A 16,169-nucleotide genomic window follows, 5' to 3' on the forward strand; every position below is an offset into this window, starting at 1 on the left:
GATTGCTTACGTCGTGCTTACGCAAAAAAACATGGGCGAAATGCCGGCAATTTGTGCAGTCGAGAATAGGGGCCATGAATTACGGAATGCGCCGGAACGAGTTTGCTGCGAGGTGACAACAGGGTGACCAATAAGTAGGGCTGCCGCTGTCACAGTGCAGGACATCGAAACAGATATGGGGGCCGACGCAGCAAGCTGAGCGCATTTTTTTCTTTCTCTTGTTAGTACGTTATGTGCATTTAGTGAGTTTCTTACTCATCAATATTGAGCGCATGCTTGCCGATATCGCTAAAGTGTGCGGCAATAACGTAGCCACGTCTGCTTTGAAAGGGAAGGAAACAGAGGTAAGCACGATCATCATCAGCTAGACTTGGCACACATACGACATATGGCTGCGGCAAGTTCAGGGTGCGATCATTGCGCGGGAAATTTAAAAAATCGAATTTTGACGACAAACTTCAACGGTGCGATCATTACACGAGTGTAGGCTTGTGCGAATATTCGGCAGGGGTGAGACAGCTGCGCATATTGCGCACTTTTGATACAAATCTACTTTCCTGCGCCAGGCTGCTCCAAAAGCTTGAAAATTGCAAAAATTGCGCCAAACTGCTCCAAAGCAGTCTGAGAGCCAAGGATTTTAACGCTCCCGCCAGTTTCAGTGGGGAAAAATCTTTACTGACGGCATAATTTTCCAGCACCCCCAAAGTGATCTTGTTTGTAAAGGTTTAATTGATTGATCATACAATAAATAACCTGCATAAAATTGTCCCCAAGGTAGTTTTTTCGAAGGTCACCATGTCGGGTTGCACATGTTATATTCTGTGAGTTTTTTTTGTTTTTTAAGTTTTCCCATGGAAAACAATTGCAAAGTCCCGTAGAAAAAATGTGTATGTGTACTCAGGCGACAAACTACTGGTGAAAATTGATGAAAAGACGGCAATTTTCGGGGCGCCGTATCTCCAGAACGACATTACTGGGCGTCGCCATCTTGGTGTGGTGAATATTGGAAAACATGGCCTTCGGGCGAAGCAGTTGCTCGTGGTTCAGGCAGAGTGCTCTTCGCCAATTTCTACTGTGGTTTTGGTTATGGGGGTGGCTGGGTTTTCATTTAGTCGTTTGATCTGTTGAGGGAAGTTGCGTGACTCGAAGAACGGGGGTTCATCGAAAACAGCCGTGTTTCGGCCTCGAGTGAGAGGCGCGGTGCGTGTTTGAAGTGAAATTTCGGACTCATTGCGGTGTTATAATAAAACGCTGAGTTTTTGCTGCCTTTGACAGCGAGCTTGCGAGTGGCGGAAATGAGACGATCGACACTGCAGAAGTGGCGGTGCAGGCTACATCGCCGCAAAATGTTCAAGCAGTGGCCGATAGCGGGACGGGCTATTATAGCATGCTAGTAATAATGGTTTATCTATCTGAAGTGATATTTAATGCCACGAAGGAGGTGGCTAAACATAACAACGTTATTGAAATTGCGATCGTAGTGAATGCGCACCTTAGGGGTTGAAATGGGAGGGCTGGTGGGGTGCGAAGATTGTCACCTCACTTTGCGCAACTTTTGCCATGCCGCTACAGTTGTGTGTAAAGCCGAGTCTGGGATTACAAAAATAATAATTTCAGCATTCACATGATAATGAAAATGCCTTACGATTGCTTAGTTTTTCGATTCAATGTTTTCAACGGCACTCCATGCTATCTATGCATAGAGCCTAAGAATTTATAGATGGCTTGTAAAAAGGTAGTGCAGTTCGTGCCTTGTGATACTCTAGTAGAAAAACCTTCATTGAAAGGCTGTTTCAGTGTTATGTACGTTCAGAATCCATTAGAAAGTGCACTCCCCCCTTTCCCCCCCCCCCCCCCCCCCCCCCCCCTTCGAGTTGCCAAAAATTTGATTTTTAGGCTCCTAAGGTGACGTAATAAATGTCATCATTCTGCTCCAAATCAAGGTTCTTCTGCTCCAAAATCGAGATTTCGCTGCTCCAAAAACTGCTCCCAAATCTGGTTCAGCTGTCTCACCCCTGATTCGGGCGCTTCGAATATTCGAACGAATATTACAGTATTCGAATTCGCTTCGACTCGATTTTAAAATTTCCGATATTTCGAAGTATTCGGGATGAACGAATATCAAATTCGTTCAAGTTTCGGTTTCGTTAAGCAAGCCGCAGTGCCATCGACATCAGTCCTACATCTTGACTACATGTGGAGCCAAGACAAGCTAAGCCACATTCAAAGCGTTGTCGCTTCGTCGCAGCCTTCGCGCATGTTCGGCAGGGTAGTCGAGACTCCTGTTTCCTTGTTTCAAACAATGAAATTGTTCCCATTGCAACAATGGGAAAAATTTCGGCTATCGCGAACGGGCCTGCGCGGCCCGGCGGATGATACGAACGAGCCGGCGAGGCGCCCGACTGACGAACGAGCGAGAGACGGTGACGTACGGGCTCTTTCTCCAGGAACGGCCGGGCTGTTGTTTTCTGTTCGCGAAAACGCGCCGCAGACTCCACAGGCGCGCTGACGCCGCGGCGGCAACCAGGCGGCACCTTCGGTCGCGAAGTAGTGTGGGGCGCTCGAGCCACCGCTTCTAACCGCTACTTAAGATACCGCTCAAAGCACACACGAAGTTTCTTGTGCGGTAAACGAGCTAATATTGTGGGCGAAAATGGTGCTATAAAAAATCATCCGCGCCGCGAGTGAAAGCGCCTATGAAATATCTGCCGGGGTGCTAAGCCTAAACATCTCCTGTGGAGCCAGCCAGCTGTCTCGAGCGCTTCGAAACTGCCGCCCTTAGGTGCACGCCTTCCCATTGGTGCCAGGCTCCTCCCACTGCCCCGCGCGTCATTTTCTGACAGAGGCACAGGCGACCGCGAGCGCGGAATCGCCGAGGTGGGCGTTAAAATCGCGCGCGCAACGCCGACGCGCATGAATCGCGTGCAAAAACGCTCCTGTAGTGAGCTTGGGCACCGCGAGTGAATAGACGAAAGTCCAGAAATTACCGCTCGGCGACATGGAGGTTAAGAACAAGCAGAAAATCTTCACGGATTTCTCCACGCGAAAGTAAGAAAAGGATTAAACGAAAACTTTTTTTCAGTGCTCAATTTCTTGGTCTGTGTTGGTTCATACGAATTTCGGATGATACGAATATTTTTCGCGGTCCCGCGATATTCGTATCATCGAGATTTTACTGTAGAACTTTTTTACTGGAATGTCTCAGCTATTCGAATTCGCTTCGAAAGTATTCGACCCCTCGGACTATTCGCTTCGAATTCGCTTCGAACTAAAATATCACTATTCGCACAAGCCTACACGAGTGCGATAATTATGCGAGTAAATACGGTAGTTCCTGTGTTTCAGGGCAGTATAGCAATAGCTTTCGTTTTCAATGTGCCTACATTTTGCCACATAGAAGTCCTGCATGTTAGCAATTTGTCAACCACTGCTTAAAGGGGCACTGACACAAAATTTTGAAGGCGAGATAACTTCGGAGACAGATTGGTGAAAACACATATGCCGTATTTACTCGCGTAATCCTCGCACCCCTAATGTGAGCCACCAAAACTTGGATTTTTCGGTTCCTCGCATAATCCTCCCACCCCCAACTTTGCAGCGGCGAAAGTTGCCTGCTCGCGAAACCCGCATGGTGCACGCGCTCTCCAACGCGCGCCCTCCCCTGCCGCCTCTCCGTTCGGCGGACAGCGCTGTGTATCCAAGGCCATCCAGGCGCCCTAACAACCTGCATGGCTACTCCCTAACAGGCGCCCTAACATGCTACTCACACCGTCCTTGAGCCGGTTTCGCGTGTGCGCAACTAGACGGTGTTCGCGCAGCCCGCTGTCGTGTCTGGTGTCGCCGTCGTGGTCCCGTCGTTAAGCAGCAGTCAGTGAGTCACTCGCGTCAGTGGTGGATAGCTCGCTGCCATTTTGAGAACTTCTTGGTCTATTTGTTTTGTGCTTGGTGCCGCTTCACCATGGGCAAGAACGCCAGCTACACTGCCGCTTTCAAATTGAAAGCGATAGAGTACGCGATCGAACACGGCAACCGCGCCTCAGGCAGGCACTTCGGCGTCACCGACTTCAACGTGCGTTACTGGAGTAGGGCACGCACGTGACGACGACGAGATAGGGCGCGCGCCAGAAAGCAAAGGCGGCAATTTCATGATCGCTGATTGACGGGAGACTGTTTACGTTGTAAATAATAAAATAAAAAGAAATAGCTGCTGTTGGCAACACTGAGCTTACATATACAAAAAACGACCACTACATTTAGCGGTACTGGCAGAAGGCAAATTGGCAACACTGTGCACCGGATTTTTTTTCCCCGCATAATTCTCACACCCCTATCTTCGCATTGACTTTTCCGAAAAAAAAGTGCGAGGATTATGCGAGTAAATACGGTACATCATCTGCAAAATATCAGCGGCGAATACAGCCTACAACATATTTAAAATCAATTTTAAAGTGTGCGAAACGCAACCGAGCAGCCAGCAGAGGACCACGCGCAATCGACATCCCGAGGATATTATTTATTGTGTAAATAAAGAACACCCAAACACGTCACGAGTTTGTGTTTGCCACTTCCGCACTGCCGGCGTATTTCGCCGGCTCGCCCGGCTCGCCGCTCCAATCGGAGGGCCGGAGGGCGGAGCGTCTGCTCTCGAGAACGAACGACCCGATCGTTGGCGGCGGAGGCGCCGTGATTTCGTCAGCTCATCGGGCAGCTGGTCGCGACCAAAGTTGTACGGCGATTCCAGGCACTCTGTTTCTATTACTGTTTATTACCATTGGATGCGAAAACGTGCCGGAGGCACGAAAAGCCCACTGAGCTAGCCGCACAGTCGCTGTGCAGGCGGCGGCCACGGCCGCGAAGTGGCCCAGGCCGGCGCAGGTAGCTCGAGTGATAGCTTGTTACCGCTGCACGAAATTGTCCCCAAGTCCCGACCATGGTGGCTTACATGAGAAAGGAGTTAATGATGCGATGGCGGGTTGCATTAAAAATTGTCATCTGCACCGCTTACGAGAGCGGCACTCGAATATCCGCCGCAGTGCTAAGCCGAACACATCTGTAGGCGGACCTGTAGGCAGACCGGCCGGCTGCTCCCAGCGCGCGTCTGGCTACCCACCGTCTTGAGCATCGCGCGTCGTTCTTTAGCATTTGCACTCGCAGCGCCTGCGTCACATCCACGGTCGCTTTTTAATTAAGCGCCTCACGAGATCAGTACGTGGGGGCATTCGCAGAAACTGCCGTCGATGCGGATTCGACGGTGCTACGGCGGCTCTGCTCTGTGATATTCCTCCGGCGGTCACGTGGTCAGCTTTGTTCACACGAAATCCACAAAATCCATTGTTTCGCGGCACTCGCTGAAACCGAAACTGCGACTGGCGGCATTGGAAATGCCTCTAATTAAACAACCGTCGCACGCTGAAGCAAATGAGGTTTCTAGAGGTTATAAGTAGGTCACTAGCTACTTATCGCAACAAAAAAAACAAGATGCAAAATTTTTGTGTCAGTGCCCCTTTAAGGTTGCGTGACCGTGGTTGGGGTCGTGTTCCACAGGCAAAGCAGCGACTGCCAGTGGCTCCTACCCAGTCCAAGTTTGAGATTCCTGAGGACACCGAATTGCCACCACTGCCATGGTAGGTGCACCCATGTGGGTTGTCTGCCTGCTTCTGCCTCTGGACGTGTGGGGTAGACGAGCTTACTCTGAGGGCGCGTGCAAGATGGTGGGCACAGCTGGTCGGGGAACCTTTAAAGCCTGTGCAAAGGCTTCAGGATATGTTCTAGGCTTAGATATGTCGGAGTTACTTCCCCTTCTTTACCAGAACAAAGAAGAAAAGCAGTGTAATGGGACATTGATAAACTACCGTTTGTTCTGGAGGAATGCCCACCCAAACTAGAGATCAGGTGAACAGTACGGGATGGGCGAACTTTTGGGTCAGGTGTGAAGAACTACAAGCGGTTGCAGCTGCGGCAGCCAAAGAAGCTAGACAGGTGGTCTCTTTTGTTCAAAAGTGAGACATCGACGGTGTTTGCAATTGCAGGGCGTTTTCGCGGAGGGCGCTCCCCAGACTTTTAAAGGTGTTGAAGCCAGTGCGATTTTAGCCGGTGGTCGGTCTTTGAGGTTTTTTCAGTAAACTGAATATTTTATCCCTAAAGGGGGTGGACGATCTTTCAGGGGAGGGCGTTCCCTCTGAACTGTATGGCAAGGACTGTTGAATGGTTAGTCTTTAGTGCTGGTAACCTTTTGTATGACTCTAGTACACGCTGTTCCAACAGCGGAGCATTCAATGCACTTGCATTCAAATCCTGTGTATCCGAATGGGTTTTTTTGCTTCATGGAGAGTGGAACATTTTGCATCAAAGCAAAAGCAGCCTCGGTCATGCGACTTTCTCTTCTCTTGCCTTGCAGCACGCCTGTCGTCATCCCTGGTTCCAGGCAGGCCCTGAGGTGAGTCCCCCATCGGGGAGCCCTTCCTCCTCCTGCCTTCTGGATGTTGGAGTAGCGCGAATGACAACAACGTAAAGGTGGGAATAGTACGACTCGGCATTCATGTATGGCCCCTGTTCCCTCCTGCCCACGTCCTCCCCCCGTGGCGGCCAGTGTGCGCAAGGAGCCGGAGCAGGAGCCCGACTGCTGGGACACGTGGGTGGTGCCCGTGATGCGGCCCGACCCCCCGGGCCTGAAGACGCGCCCCATGTACGACAAGGCCAGCGTCTACCGGGGCACCACCGAGTTCCAATTCGAGGAGCTCCGCATGGCCGCCTACTACTGCGGCGGGGGTGCGTCCCTCCCTTCCTTCCTTCTCTCCAGTCAGTCTGTCTATGCATACCTGCCAGGTTTCCCGAATTTTCCGAGATACTCCCAAATTTTCATGGTTTTGAACAATTGTTCAAACGAAACAAAAATCTCCCGAAAACGCACCCGTCTTTGGCCAAATCTTTTTCCGTCTGGCCACAATGCGCCGGAGGTATACCTGAACCCGACACCAATCGGCATCGTTATCATTCAAGTGCTTAAAAAGCTTAGTCGGCCATGCGCGACAGTGAACCTGTTCGTCCCATTGTTGGTTTACTGTTGATAGAAGCGCAGCGCCACCACCACTTTCATTTACGCACAAGCACGGCCGTTCTGGACGGCCGTTCTGAAGATTTAGTAAGTCTCCAGGGGTTTAGCTTGTTGTTAGTTTAGACGGAAGAACAAAACAGTTCAGTTCCTGCTGTTTTTTATTGCGCTTGGCAGTACTATTTCCAGGACTGTCTGAAAGGGGCAGCGGCAGCCACGTAGAACAAGTGGTGTAGCTTGTTGGTAGTTTGGACAAAGAAACAGTTCCTTTCCTGCTATGTTGTAAGTAAATTAAAAAAAGTCTGTAAGGTTACCCATTCTGTTGTTGCTAAACACCCCCCCCCCCCCCCCCCCCCCCCCCCGGTCAGATCTCCCTAATGCCATCCCGGCAAACCTGGCAGGTATGTCTATGTATGTATCTATCTATCTGGACTCGAGTATGACTTAAGAACTTGGTTATTCCTGCGCCTCATCATCGCAATTGTCTGTTGCTCCAAGTGGTGCAAAGAGTGCATTACTGTGAGCCCTTTTGAATGTGACAGATGAGCTGTTTTCACTGTTTTCCTGACCTTATTTTTGCCTATAAAGTGCAACATCGACGACAAACTGCGCGAGGAAAAGCAGATGTCATGCATTAAGCGCAATCTTCTTTCGAAACACATGAACACAGGCATTGACATCCAGGTCTGCCACTTCGGCGGAGTGCATGAGCTATTGCTGTTCTTGTATGCGAGTGTAGCCCTATTTTAGGTACGGAGTACCTTATGACTGCACAATGTCTGTCCGCGTCCGCGCGCACAGCATTTACAATCTCAAAAAATCACGCAGGCACTGGCAGGATTCCAGCTTGTGTCTGATAGACCACACAGAGTTAGTGTCAGTCGTCTTACCGATTGGGCTACGACTGGGAGTTAGAACGCAGGAGTTAAATGACTTACTCCCTCGCCTGTAACGGTGCAGAGTACCTTAGGACCTCCCAGTGTCCGTCCGCGTCCATCCGTGTGCACACCACCATCAAGCAAAAATCAAACGAAATTCGATTTGAGCCGCGAGTTGCAGTTTAATTTAGGGAATAATTAAGGTGCCACTCGCGGCTCAAATCGAATGACGGTCGGGCGCAAATCGGATGTCACTCGGGGCGCAACTTGGGTTTCATTTCGAGTCCCCGCACTCCGCACCCGCGCCATCATCCATGGAGTGGAGATGCTGCCTTTTTTGTATGTATCTACCTGTCTGCGTATCTGTCTTGTCCGAAAGCCTGTTTCATGCAAAGAGAGCTGCTTCCCACTTCCAGACGGGCGAGCGCAGCCGGCCGAGACGTCCAGGGTGCAGCAGCTGGAGGACGAGGTGCAGCAGCTTCGCAGGGAACTCCGGGAGCTGCGCTCGCTGCTCGCTGCCACCAGGTGGGGTTGAAAGCAGTCTGCTCGGCGGAGGCCTGGTTTTGCATGATGTCAATAAGCACGCCTCACAGCACGTCCCATGGAGGGGTTTGCAGAGCACTGAAAGTAGCTTAGCTTGCACGTGGCATCGGGAACCGTGTTTTTGCTGTGGCTACAATGGGAGGGACGTATTGGGCAGTAGTGAAAACTATCGTCTGCCAACCAATAGTTTCGCAGTTCCATTCTGTCTGCTGTTTTCCCAGAGAACGAGCACAGTCAGGCCCCCTGTCAGCAGAGTGCCAAACCATTGCTAGTGTGGATGTCTGTTCCACATCGGCTACCCATTCACGTTATGCATTAATATTTATTTATTTGGGGAATACTGCAGGGCAGGGCACTGCAAGTTGTGTGCTGACTGCGGTAAAAAACAAAAATGCCTGCTCATTTACCAGTAAACAAGGGCATGGTGGCATTTTGTTTGTGGTTTTTATTGAGAAATAACATGTAGCCGTTGCGGGGATGACAACACCCCCATTTTATTTGCTGACAGCTTTGCAGCAGTCATCACTTTTTGCGTGGAAAGCATGAGTGGCTTCTTTCTGGCACTTAGCAATTCTTTTGCCAATGGGTGCAGTTATCCGTAATCTCGGAAACTGGACAGGGGGCTTTGTTGAAGGAGGTAGGGCTGCTATAGCGGGACAAAAATTTACAAAAAAACATTAGTGCATTAGTGGGTCTCGGTGGCATCAGTGCACTCGCACACATTTGCCCTATCATTGTAAAAATTCTTTGTAAACCATAACAAAAATATCGCGCATTAGCTGTGATGTTATCACCTGTAAATTTGTAGAAATGCATTGCACTTAATTAAAAACAAAGTAGCCTGTGTCAGCAAAGGCCCCATGTTCCTCATCAAAATTTAATGGGCAGTAACTGCTTAAAGCTTTCTTTTGTTATTTTGTAATTTGTCACGAATGTGTAAGAATATTTCACCCACGTGTTTCGCTAGAATCAAGCAGTTATGTTCCTGTCCTGTTTTCTTTCTCGTCTCGTTCTCTTGTAGGCCATTTTTAAACAATACTGAACTTGCCCAGCAATGTGTTTCACTCAACCTATGTGCATGCTTTTAAAATTTGTCAGAACTTTAATACAGTGGCTGATTAAGGATTTTGGAACTGAAGAATATGTGCAAAGCTGAACAGAGCACTAATTCTTTTCTGTGTTGAGCGTGTCACTTTTTCACATGCTTTTCAGCTTGCCGTATGGTTATTCAGTTGTGATCCAGCTGGGATGCTGACGTTCAGTGCTGTGCCAGTATACAGTCAAATCTCGTTGTAACTAACTTCAATTTAACGAAACCGCCGATGTAACGAACCACGGAATTTTTTTTAACTTCAACTGTATGCACACCATGTATTTTCACCCTCTGTGTGACGAAGTCTCGCTTGCTGAACTTTCAGTGTAACAAAATTTCATGCAAAAATTGGCAAGAAATTTCGGTTGTAGAATTACATGTTGGGGGATGCAAATGGCTACACGTACCGCCAATGTCGCAGATGCAGCGATCCATGGGGTCCATGAGCGAGCTCCTTGCCTACGAGCTCCTTGCCTACAAACTGTGTATGGCCGCTGTCACCGCCACCGCCGCATGCCGCTGCTTTGTCCTTCGTTTGAGTTCACTCGTGGTTGTTGGATTCCATCGTTCCAGCTAGTGCAAAGCATTTGTGGGTGTTTATGAGCCTTGCGCGTGTGCTTTTCTCACGTCTGAGTCTGCGATTGCGCACCACGCGCGATAGCTGGAGGAGCTTGACAACTTGCGCCAATAGTCTGGCGCGCACCCGATGGCAGGAGCTTCGAAGCATTCGGGGATGCCGGCTGGCCCTGCCCGAGATAATTAGACTTACCAACACGGAGGATATCTGATGGGCACTTTCCTGAGCGGCACGGCTGACGTTGTACATTGCAAATTTCGCCCACATTATGAGTTCCTTTCCTGCATGAACAACTTCGTTTGCCCCTCGCGCAGCGTTTCAGCAAGCAGTTAGAAGCAGTCGCTAGAGCTGCCCGCATCGCGCCGGTGGTCTTCGCGGCTGCTCAGCACGTCTGCGGCTTGCGAGGCATGTTTTTGCGGGTAGAAAACACTCCTACTGGTCCACGCTGACGTCTGCGTAGACGATTAAGCTTCAGCAGAAACAGAAACAGTGCACCAGCCGTGTATGCATGCCATGTTTTTGTTTCCAGGAACTGCTTCACGCGGTTAACACCTAATTTTAACCGCAAATTTTAACGTAGCGAAATTTCAAGGTAACGTTGTAACTTGTGAATTTTGCCAACTTCATTACATCGAGGCTTGACTGTATAACTACATTAGTTGGATTTCTTAATTAAAGCACTGCAATTTCTAATCATCAGTTCATGGCAGCATTTTTTTTAACCTTTTACCGTAAAAACCCGCGTATAGTTCAGACCCGTTTATAGTCCGAGGTGTAATTCGGGAATAGCAAACGTGAGAAAAAAACGTTTTGACACGAATATAGTTCGAGAAAAACAGAAAAATGCATTTATTTACACACTTGATTATTCGTCGTTCTCGCCTGACGCACTCTCTTCCGAAGCTCCCTTGTCGGAAATGTCCTCCCACAGCACCTCATCCTCCGTGCCTTCAAGCGTGTTTGAGATGGAGCACTTTTTAAAGGCACGACAAACGAGTGGCTCGGGAATGCAGGCCCACGCCTCGGCGATCCACGAGCAGAGCAGAGCTGGCGAGGCCCGTTTCAGCCGTCCGGCAGGGGTCACTTCTGGCTCTCCGGACCTCGTCCACTCCATGTACAGGCGCCTGATGTGGTCCTTAATTAAACGGCTTATTAAGACACATCAAGTGGCTGCAGCTGAGCTCGGTGCGGGAGTCGCGCAGCAGTCGCTTCACGGAGTCCACCAGATGACGCTGAAACGCGTCGAGCACAAGCATCGATGGGAGCCCCAGCAGTGCTCCGTGCCGTCGACACCACACGGACTTGATCCAGTCCAGCACTAGGGATTCGTCCATCCACCCCTTGTCCTGGCAGCGGACGGCAACATTTTTTGGGGAGGTCTCCCTTTTCGGCAGCGTCTTTCGTTTTGAACACCACGTAGGGTGGCAGCTTGCGACCGTCTGCCGTGCAGGACAACATTACAGTTACCCGCATTTTCTCGTTCCCAGTTGATCGCACGGTAACTTGCCTGGAGCCTTTTTGATGCACCGTTAGAGCCGAGGGCATATTGAGGCACACCGGCGTCTGGTCCGCGTTGCCGATCTGGCCCAGCTGAAAGGGGACTCCCTTTCGCAATGAAGTCACGTGCTTCTGAAAGGCCACAAGCAGCTCTTCGTAGCTTTCTGGCAGCTTCTGCGAGACCGACGTACGCCGACGTAGGGAGAACCCAGCGCGGCGCATGAAGCAAGACATACACCCAATGCTTGCTTGCCTTGAAGTCCGCCCGCTGAATGCCTTTGTCTCGAGCGATCTCCCTTGCCTTTGCTTGCAGCAGCTCGATGTTCACAGCGAGATGTGCAGCTCGTTGCTCCCGAACAAAGTCCGTCAGTTCTCGTTCCACATCGGGAAACGCTCCGTTTTTTGGTCCCCGGAAACTTTTTCTCTGGCCGCTGCTTCAGCTTCCTCCAACTGCGAATGCTCCTCTCGTTCACGCCGAACTGCCGCTCCGGAGTGCAGTTGCCGATGGTTTCGGCAGCAGAAATAACTTTTCTTTTAAAGGCAGCCGAGTACTGCCTGCGCGGTCCTGACATGGCGTAAAATCACAGAAGTAAAATAGTGGCCGTCGTGATGTGCGCCAAGTGATTGCAATGGCCACTGTTGCACGCCTGTACCTGTAGGTCTCTAGCAGGGTTCATGCGGGTCCTTGAAATCCTTGAAAACCCTTGAATTCAGAAGTAGCACTTTCAAGGGCCTTGAAAGTTTTTGAATTTTTACAGGTCCTTGAAAACCCTTGATTTTGGAGCGAAATTAAGAAGACGACCACTCTGCGTACGAAGAAATGCATTCCTACTCTGTTAATTTCCGCCACGTTTTTACGAGAAAACCTTTGCGTTTCAATTCTTAAACAGAATACTTTTAGCAGATAATTTTAAACGCCTGGCCGGGCTGAAATCAGTTTCGGTTTTTAAGGGCCTGGCCGCGCTGATATCAGTTTCGGTTTCAGAGGGTCTAGCCGGATCCATATCCAATCCATCCCTTTGTGTTTCTTTAGGGAGTTGCGTGGTTGCGTTGTTCTCTCCATAGCTCGAACGTTCGGCGTGGTTTGTGCGGCGTGTAACGTGTGCTGTCGAAATTACTGCACGCAGTAACTGTGAGTTAAAGGGACACTGAAGTGATATGTAAACATTGCGGGATTACTTGCGCAAATTGTAGTCCGGAGTCCCCAGACCATGTTTCGACCACCCTGGGCGCGTTTACGCGATTTTATTTAGTAGAAAAATTAATTCGAAAATGCTGTCCTCCTCTCTTTACGCTCGCCCATTTTCTGCGGCGTTTTCGTGTGACGTCGAGAGGAGCCGAGCTCGCAATTGGCTGCGCTACTGCACGGCTCCCCTGCTTTCAGACAGTCAGTCGGCCCAGCGTTTCGTCCGCCGGCCGCCGACGGGTCGTCGCAATTCGTTCACTCAGTTGAAACGAAGCCAGGACACGTTTGTGAATGGTAGAATCTGCCTTTCTTTACTTGGTTAGTTTGTACACTGTATCTAGCTCCAAGTCAAGGTCGCTTCACACAAGCGCTGCACAAGCGCACATGCGACGCTTCGCTGACTGGTACGCCAGTAGGAAAATATAAGGCCTCTTGAAGGCGGGAGAAGAGTCAGCGAAGTCAATATAGGTACTAAGGAAATAAAATCAACGGATATTTTTACCGTACAGCGTAAAACTAGGGTGCGGGAAGCACTTTTTTGCGCTGGGCGAACAAGCACAGCTGTCAGCAGCACGACTACGCATCTGCGAACGCTTTTCCGTCTACGAAATGCAATTGCTAGACGTGAGCTATTGTGGAAACTCGGGCGACGCTTACTGCACGAGCGCAATACAACAAATAGTCACCTAAGCTGCTTGAAATGCCAAAACTAAATAAAAGTGTAAACTGGTTGTACAATATATACCCTATATTACCACGGCCCGCGGAGCCAGCTCTGTGGCCGAGTTAAAAAAAAAAAAAAAAAACTCTGTGGCCGAGTTGTTTGGGGCGCTAGATATGCCACCGCAAGTATTTTGCAAGTCAGGAGTTCGAATCCCCGCGGGTACATGCTTTTTTTTTTCTGTAAGTTTACTTTTTCGTTTTCCGCCGATGTTTTCTATATTGAGTTCACCTTTTTTTGGGCCGCAACGTTCATGGCTCCACGAACTAGTTCACAAAACGCGCGCAGGCTGGCACTGGCGCGCTAGCGAGTTCTCGTTGGCGTGCTGTTGCCATAAGCACCGACTGCTTGCAGGCAGTGGGCACAGGCCAGAATGAACAGACCTTTGGCCTGGTGCGAACATGCTTTTTACGATACAGGCATGAGGGAGGCAAGCTCCAAATATGGGGGAAAAGCGCATGACATTTGGGCGTCTGCGGGTACGCGGAGGGCGTTCATGCACTGCGTAGGTTTCGGCTAGTGAATGCTACGATTCCAAGCCGTCCTAGGGGGCTTATCTTTATGCATTTTTACAGCTGACAACATGGCAGAAGCGCGGTACGATGATTACTGAGTTATTGAGAATGCCCATCCAACAACGCCAACGGTTGTGTTTTACAGAACCGAAACCGAAACTTGTTTGGTTGCTCACCTTGGGCATCGTCCAATTACGGTGCCCGCTCCTCCTAACGTCACAGCTTTAGTTTGTGCGGCCGCCGCAAACCGCGCATGGTAGTTTTTCTTCTTTCGCGCTTTGTAAAATAATTACCGATTTGTCAATCGTAAAAACGATGAAAAGTGTGCTAATTTGAGCCAGTCTACGCAGTGCAAGCAAAAACGGGAGCTTGACAAATTCACTTCAGTGTCCCTTTAAGATAATACCTGGTAAATCCAAGTTTCAATGCTCGTGGCTGAACGACAGTTTTGCATCGAACCTGGCTTGCATTGGACCCAGCGAGTCCACATTGAGTGAAATGCAAGCCTTGCGCAAAAAATGTTTGACAGCGCTGCTACGGGAGAGTCGGTGCTGAAAAGTCACACGAAAAGCTCCAATCATGACGGGAACGTGAAGGCAGCAGTGAGTAGCACCACGAAGAACTTTTTGGTGCCCTCGCAAAGTGAGCAGTCCGTGGAACCAACGCCTTCACCGTGAAGCGGGCGAAATGGCACTGCGGTGCACCGGCAGCAGGGCGCAAAGAAACCTCTTAATATGTTTTCTTGTGCAATAAATAATACATCTTGATGCATTGAAACTTGTGTTTTGTGGAAGTAAGGCCCTCAACATGGTCCTTGAAAATAGGCTGGCTGGGCCTTGAAAGTCCTTGAAAACCCTTGAATTTTTATCTTTGATACCAGCATGAACCCTGTCTAGGACTAATGCCACCAACGCTACCTAACGCAGAAGCGCGCAGACACCTAATGGTGATGATAGCACCGCCGAATGCCGAAACCAAACTGAATTCGGGCCGAAAATTTTTAGCATCCACATATAGTACGGGGCCGAAATTGATTGATTGTGGTGTTTAACGCGCCGACGCAACGCAGGCGATGAGGCGCGCCGTAGTGGAGGGCTCCGGATTAATTTTGACCACCTGGGGATCTTTAACGTGCGCCGAAATCTCGTACACACGGGCGTTTTCGCTTTTCGCCTCCATCAGAAAAGCGGCCGCCGCGGCCGGGAATCGAACCCGCGACCTCATGCTCAGTAGCGCAATGCCTTAGCCACTGAGCCACCGCGGCGGGTACGGGGCCGAAATTTGGCACCCTAACATTTAGAAAGAAGCCCCGGGCTATACGCGGGTTTTTACGGTATATCTTCTGGAAATTGCTGGCCTGAGAAGACAAAATACAGCGTTGTTCGATTTAAAAAAACTGGCCTTTGGTAACTCACTCAGCTCCATTCCAGCCATGGAAAATGTTTTTTTAACCAAGAAAACCCAAGAAATATTGGAAAATTTTGAATTTCTTGCTAAAGGGATGGAATATGGGGCAGCACTAAATACACAGTAATCAATGTTGACTACACATTACAATTCAAGCGATACAATCACAGAGCTAGAGGACCCTCTGCAACTGCCTGGTCATGTTTCTTGGCGATGGGATTGGTCGGAGGCCACCAACTGCACAAACAAGATATTCTTTCACGTCGTAGAGCAATTGCTAGAAAGTGGCCCAGGAGTCACCACTGCTTAATATCTTGATTGCTTGTTTGAAGTCTGTGATAACATTATCATTGTTATTGGGACAGAGTGGACTTTTTAATAAACCAAGCTTGCATTTTCTTGTTGCTACTGCCAAGGGCAGCAGTGCCCTGTTCTGTGCAGGTTTGCTGGGTCTTCCATAGGATAAGCACGTGCATATGTAATGCTGAGTGTGTCCCACCCTTGCAGGCCCAGCGGCCAGGATGAGGCTGCAGTGAAGAACAGGATCGGGTTTCTGGAGCAGAGCATCCTGGAGACGGAGCGCTCCAGACTGGCTGCTGGGCTGGCCACGGAGAATGGGCAGGACAGTGACGGTGCGTCATGAATTCCCTTCCTATATGCGCTTGACAATGGGAAGAGCGCTTTGATGTAGGCAGTCGCGA

General features: G+C 49.8%; 1 protein-coding gene across 2 annotated transcripts in view; it reads left to right on the forward strand.

Annotated features, from left to right (window-relative positions):
* The window catches only part of LOC144159639 (uncharacterized), a 69,951-nt gene that overhangs the window by 14,258 nt on the left and 39,524 nt on the right, over nucleotides 1-16,169 (forward strand). For both annotated transcript variants that reach the window (XM_077691245.1, XM_077691246.1), the window contains exons 7-11: nucleotides 5,545-5,624; nucleotides 6,398-6,436; nucleotides 6,590-6,768; nucleotides 8,346-8,454; nucleotides 15,976-16,100. In XM_077691245.1, the coding sequence (XP_077547371.1) occupies nucleotides 5,545-5,624; nucleotides 6,398-6,436; nucleotides 6,590-6,768; nucleotides 8,346-8,454; nucleotides 15,976-16,100 (532 nt within the window). The remainder of the gene's footprint in view (nucleotides 1-5,544; nucleotides 5,625-6,397; nucleotides 6,437-6,589; nucleotides 6,769-8,345; nucleotides 8,455-15,975; nucleotides 16,101-16,169) is intronic.

Source organism: Haemaphysalis longicornis, unplaced genomic scaffold (genome assembly GCF_048455015.1).
Source record: "Haemaphysalis longicornis isolate Haplotype H1 unplaced genomic scaffold, Haemaphysalis longicornis Haplotype H1 scaffold_10, whole genome shotgun sequence".
In the NCBI taxonomy this organism is placed as follows: Eukaryota; Metazoa; Arthropoda; class Arachnida; order Ixodida; family Ixodidae; genus Haemaphysalis; species Haemaphysalis longicornis.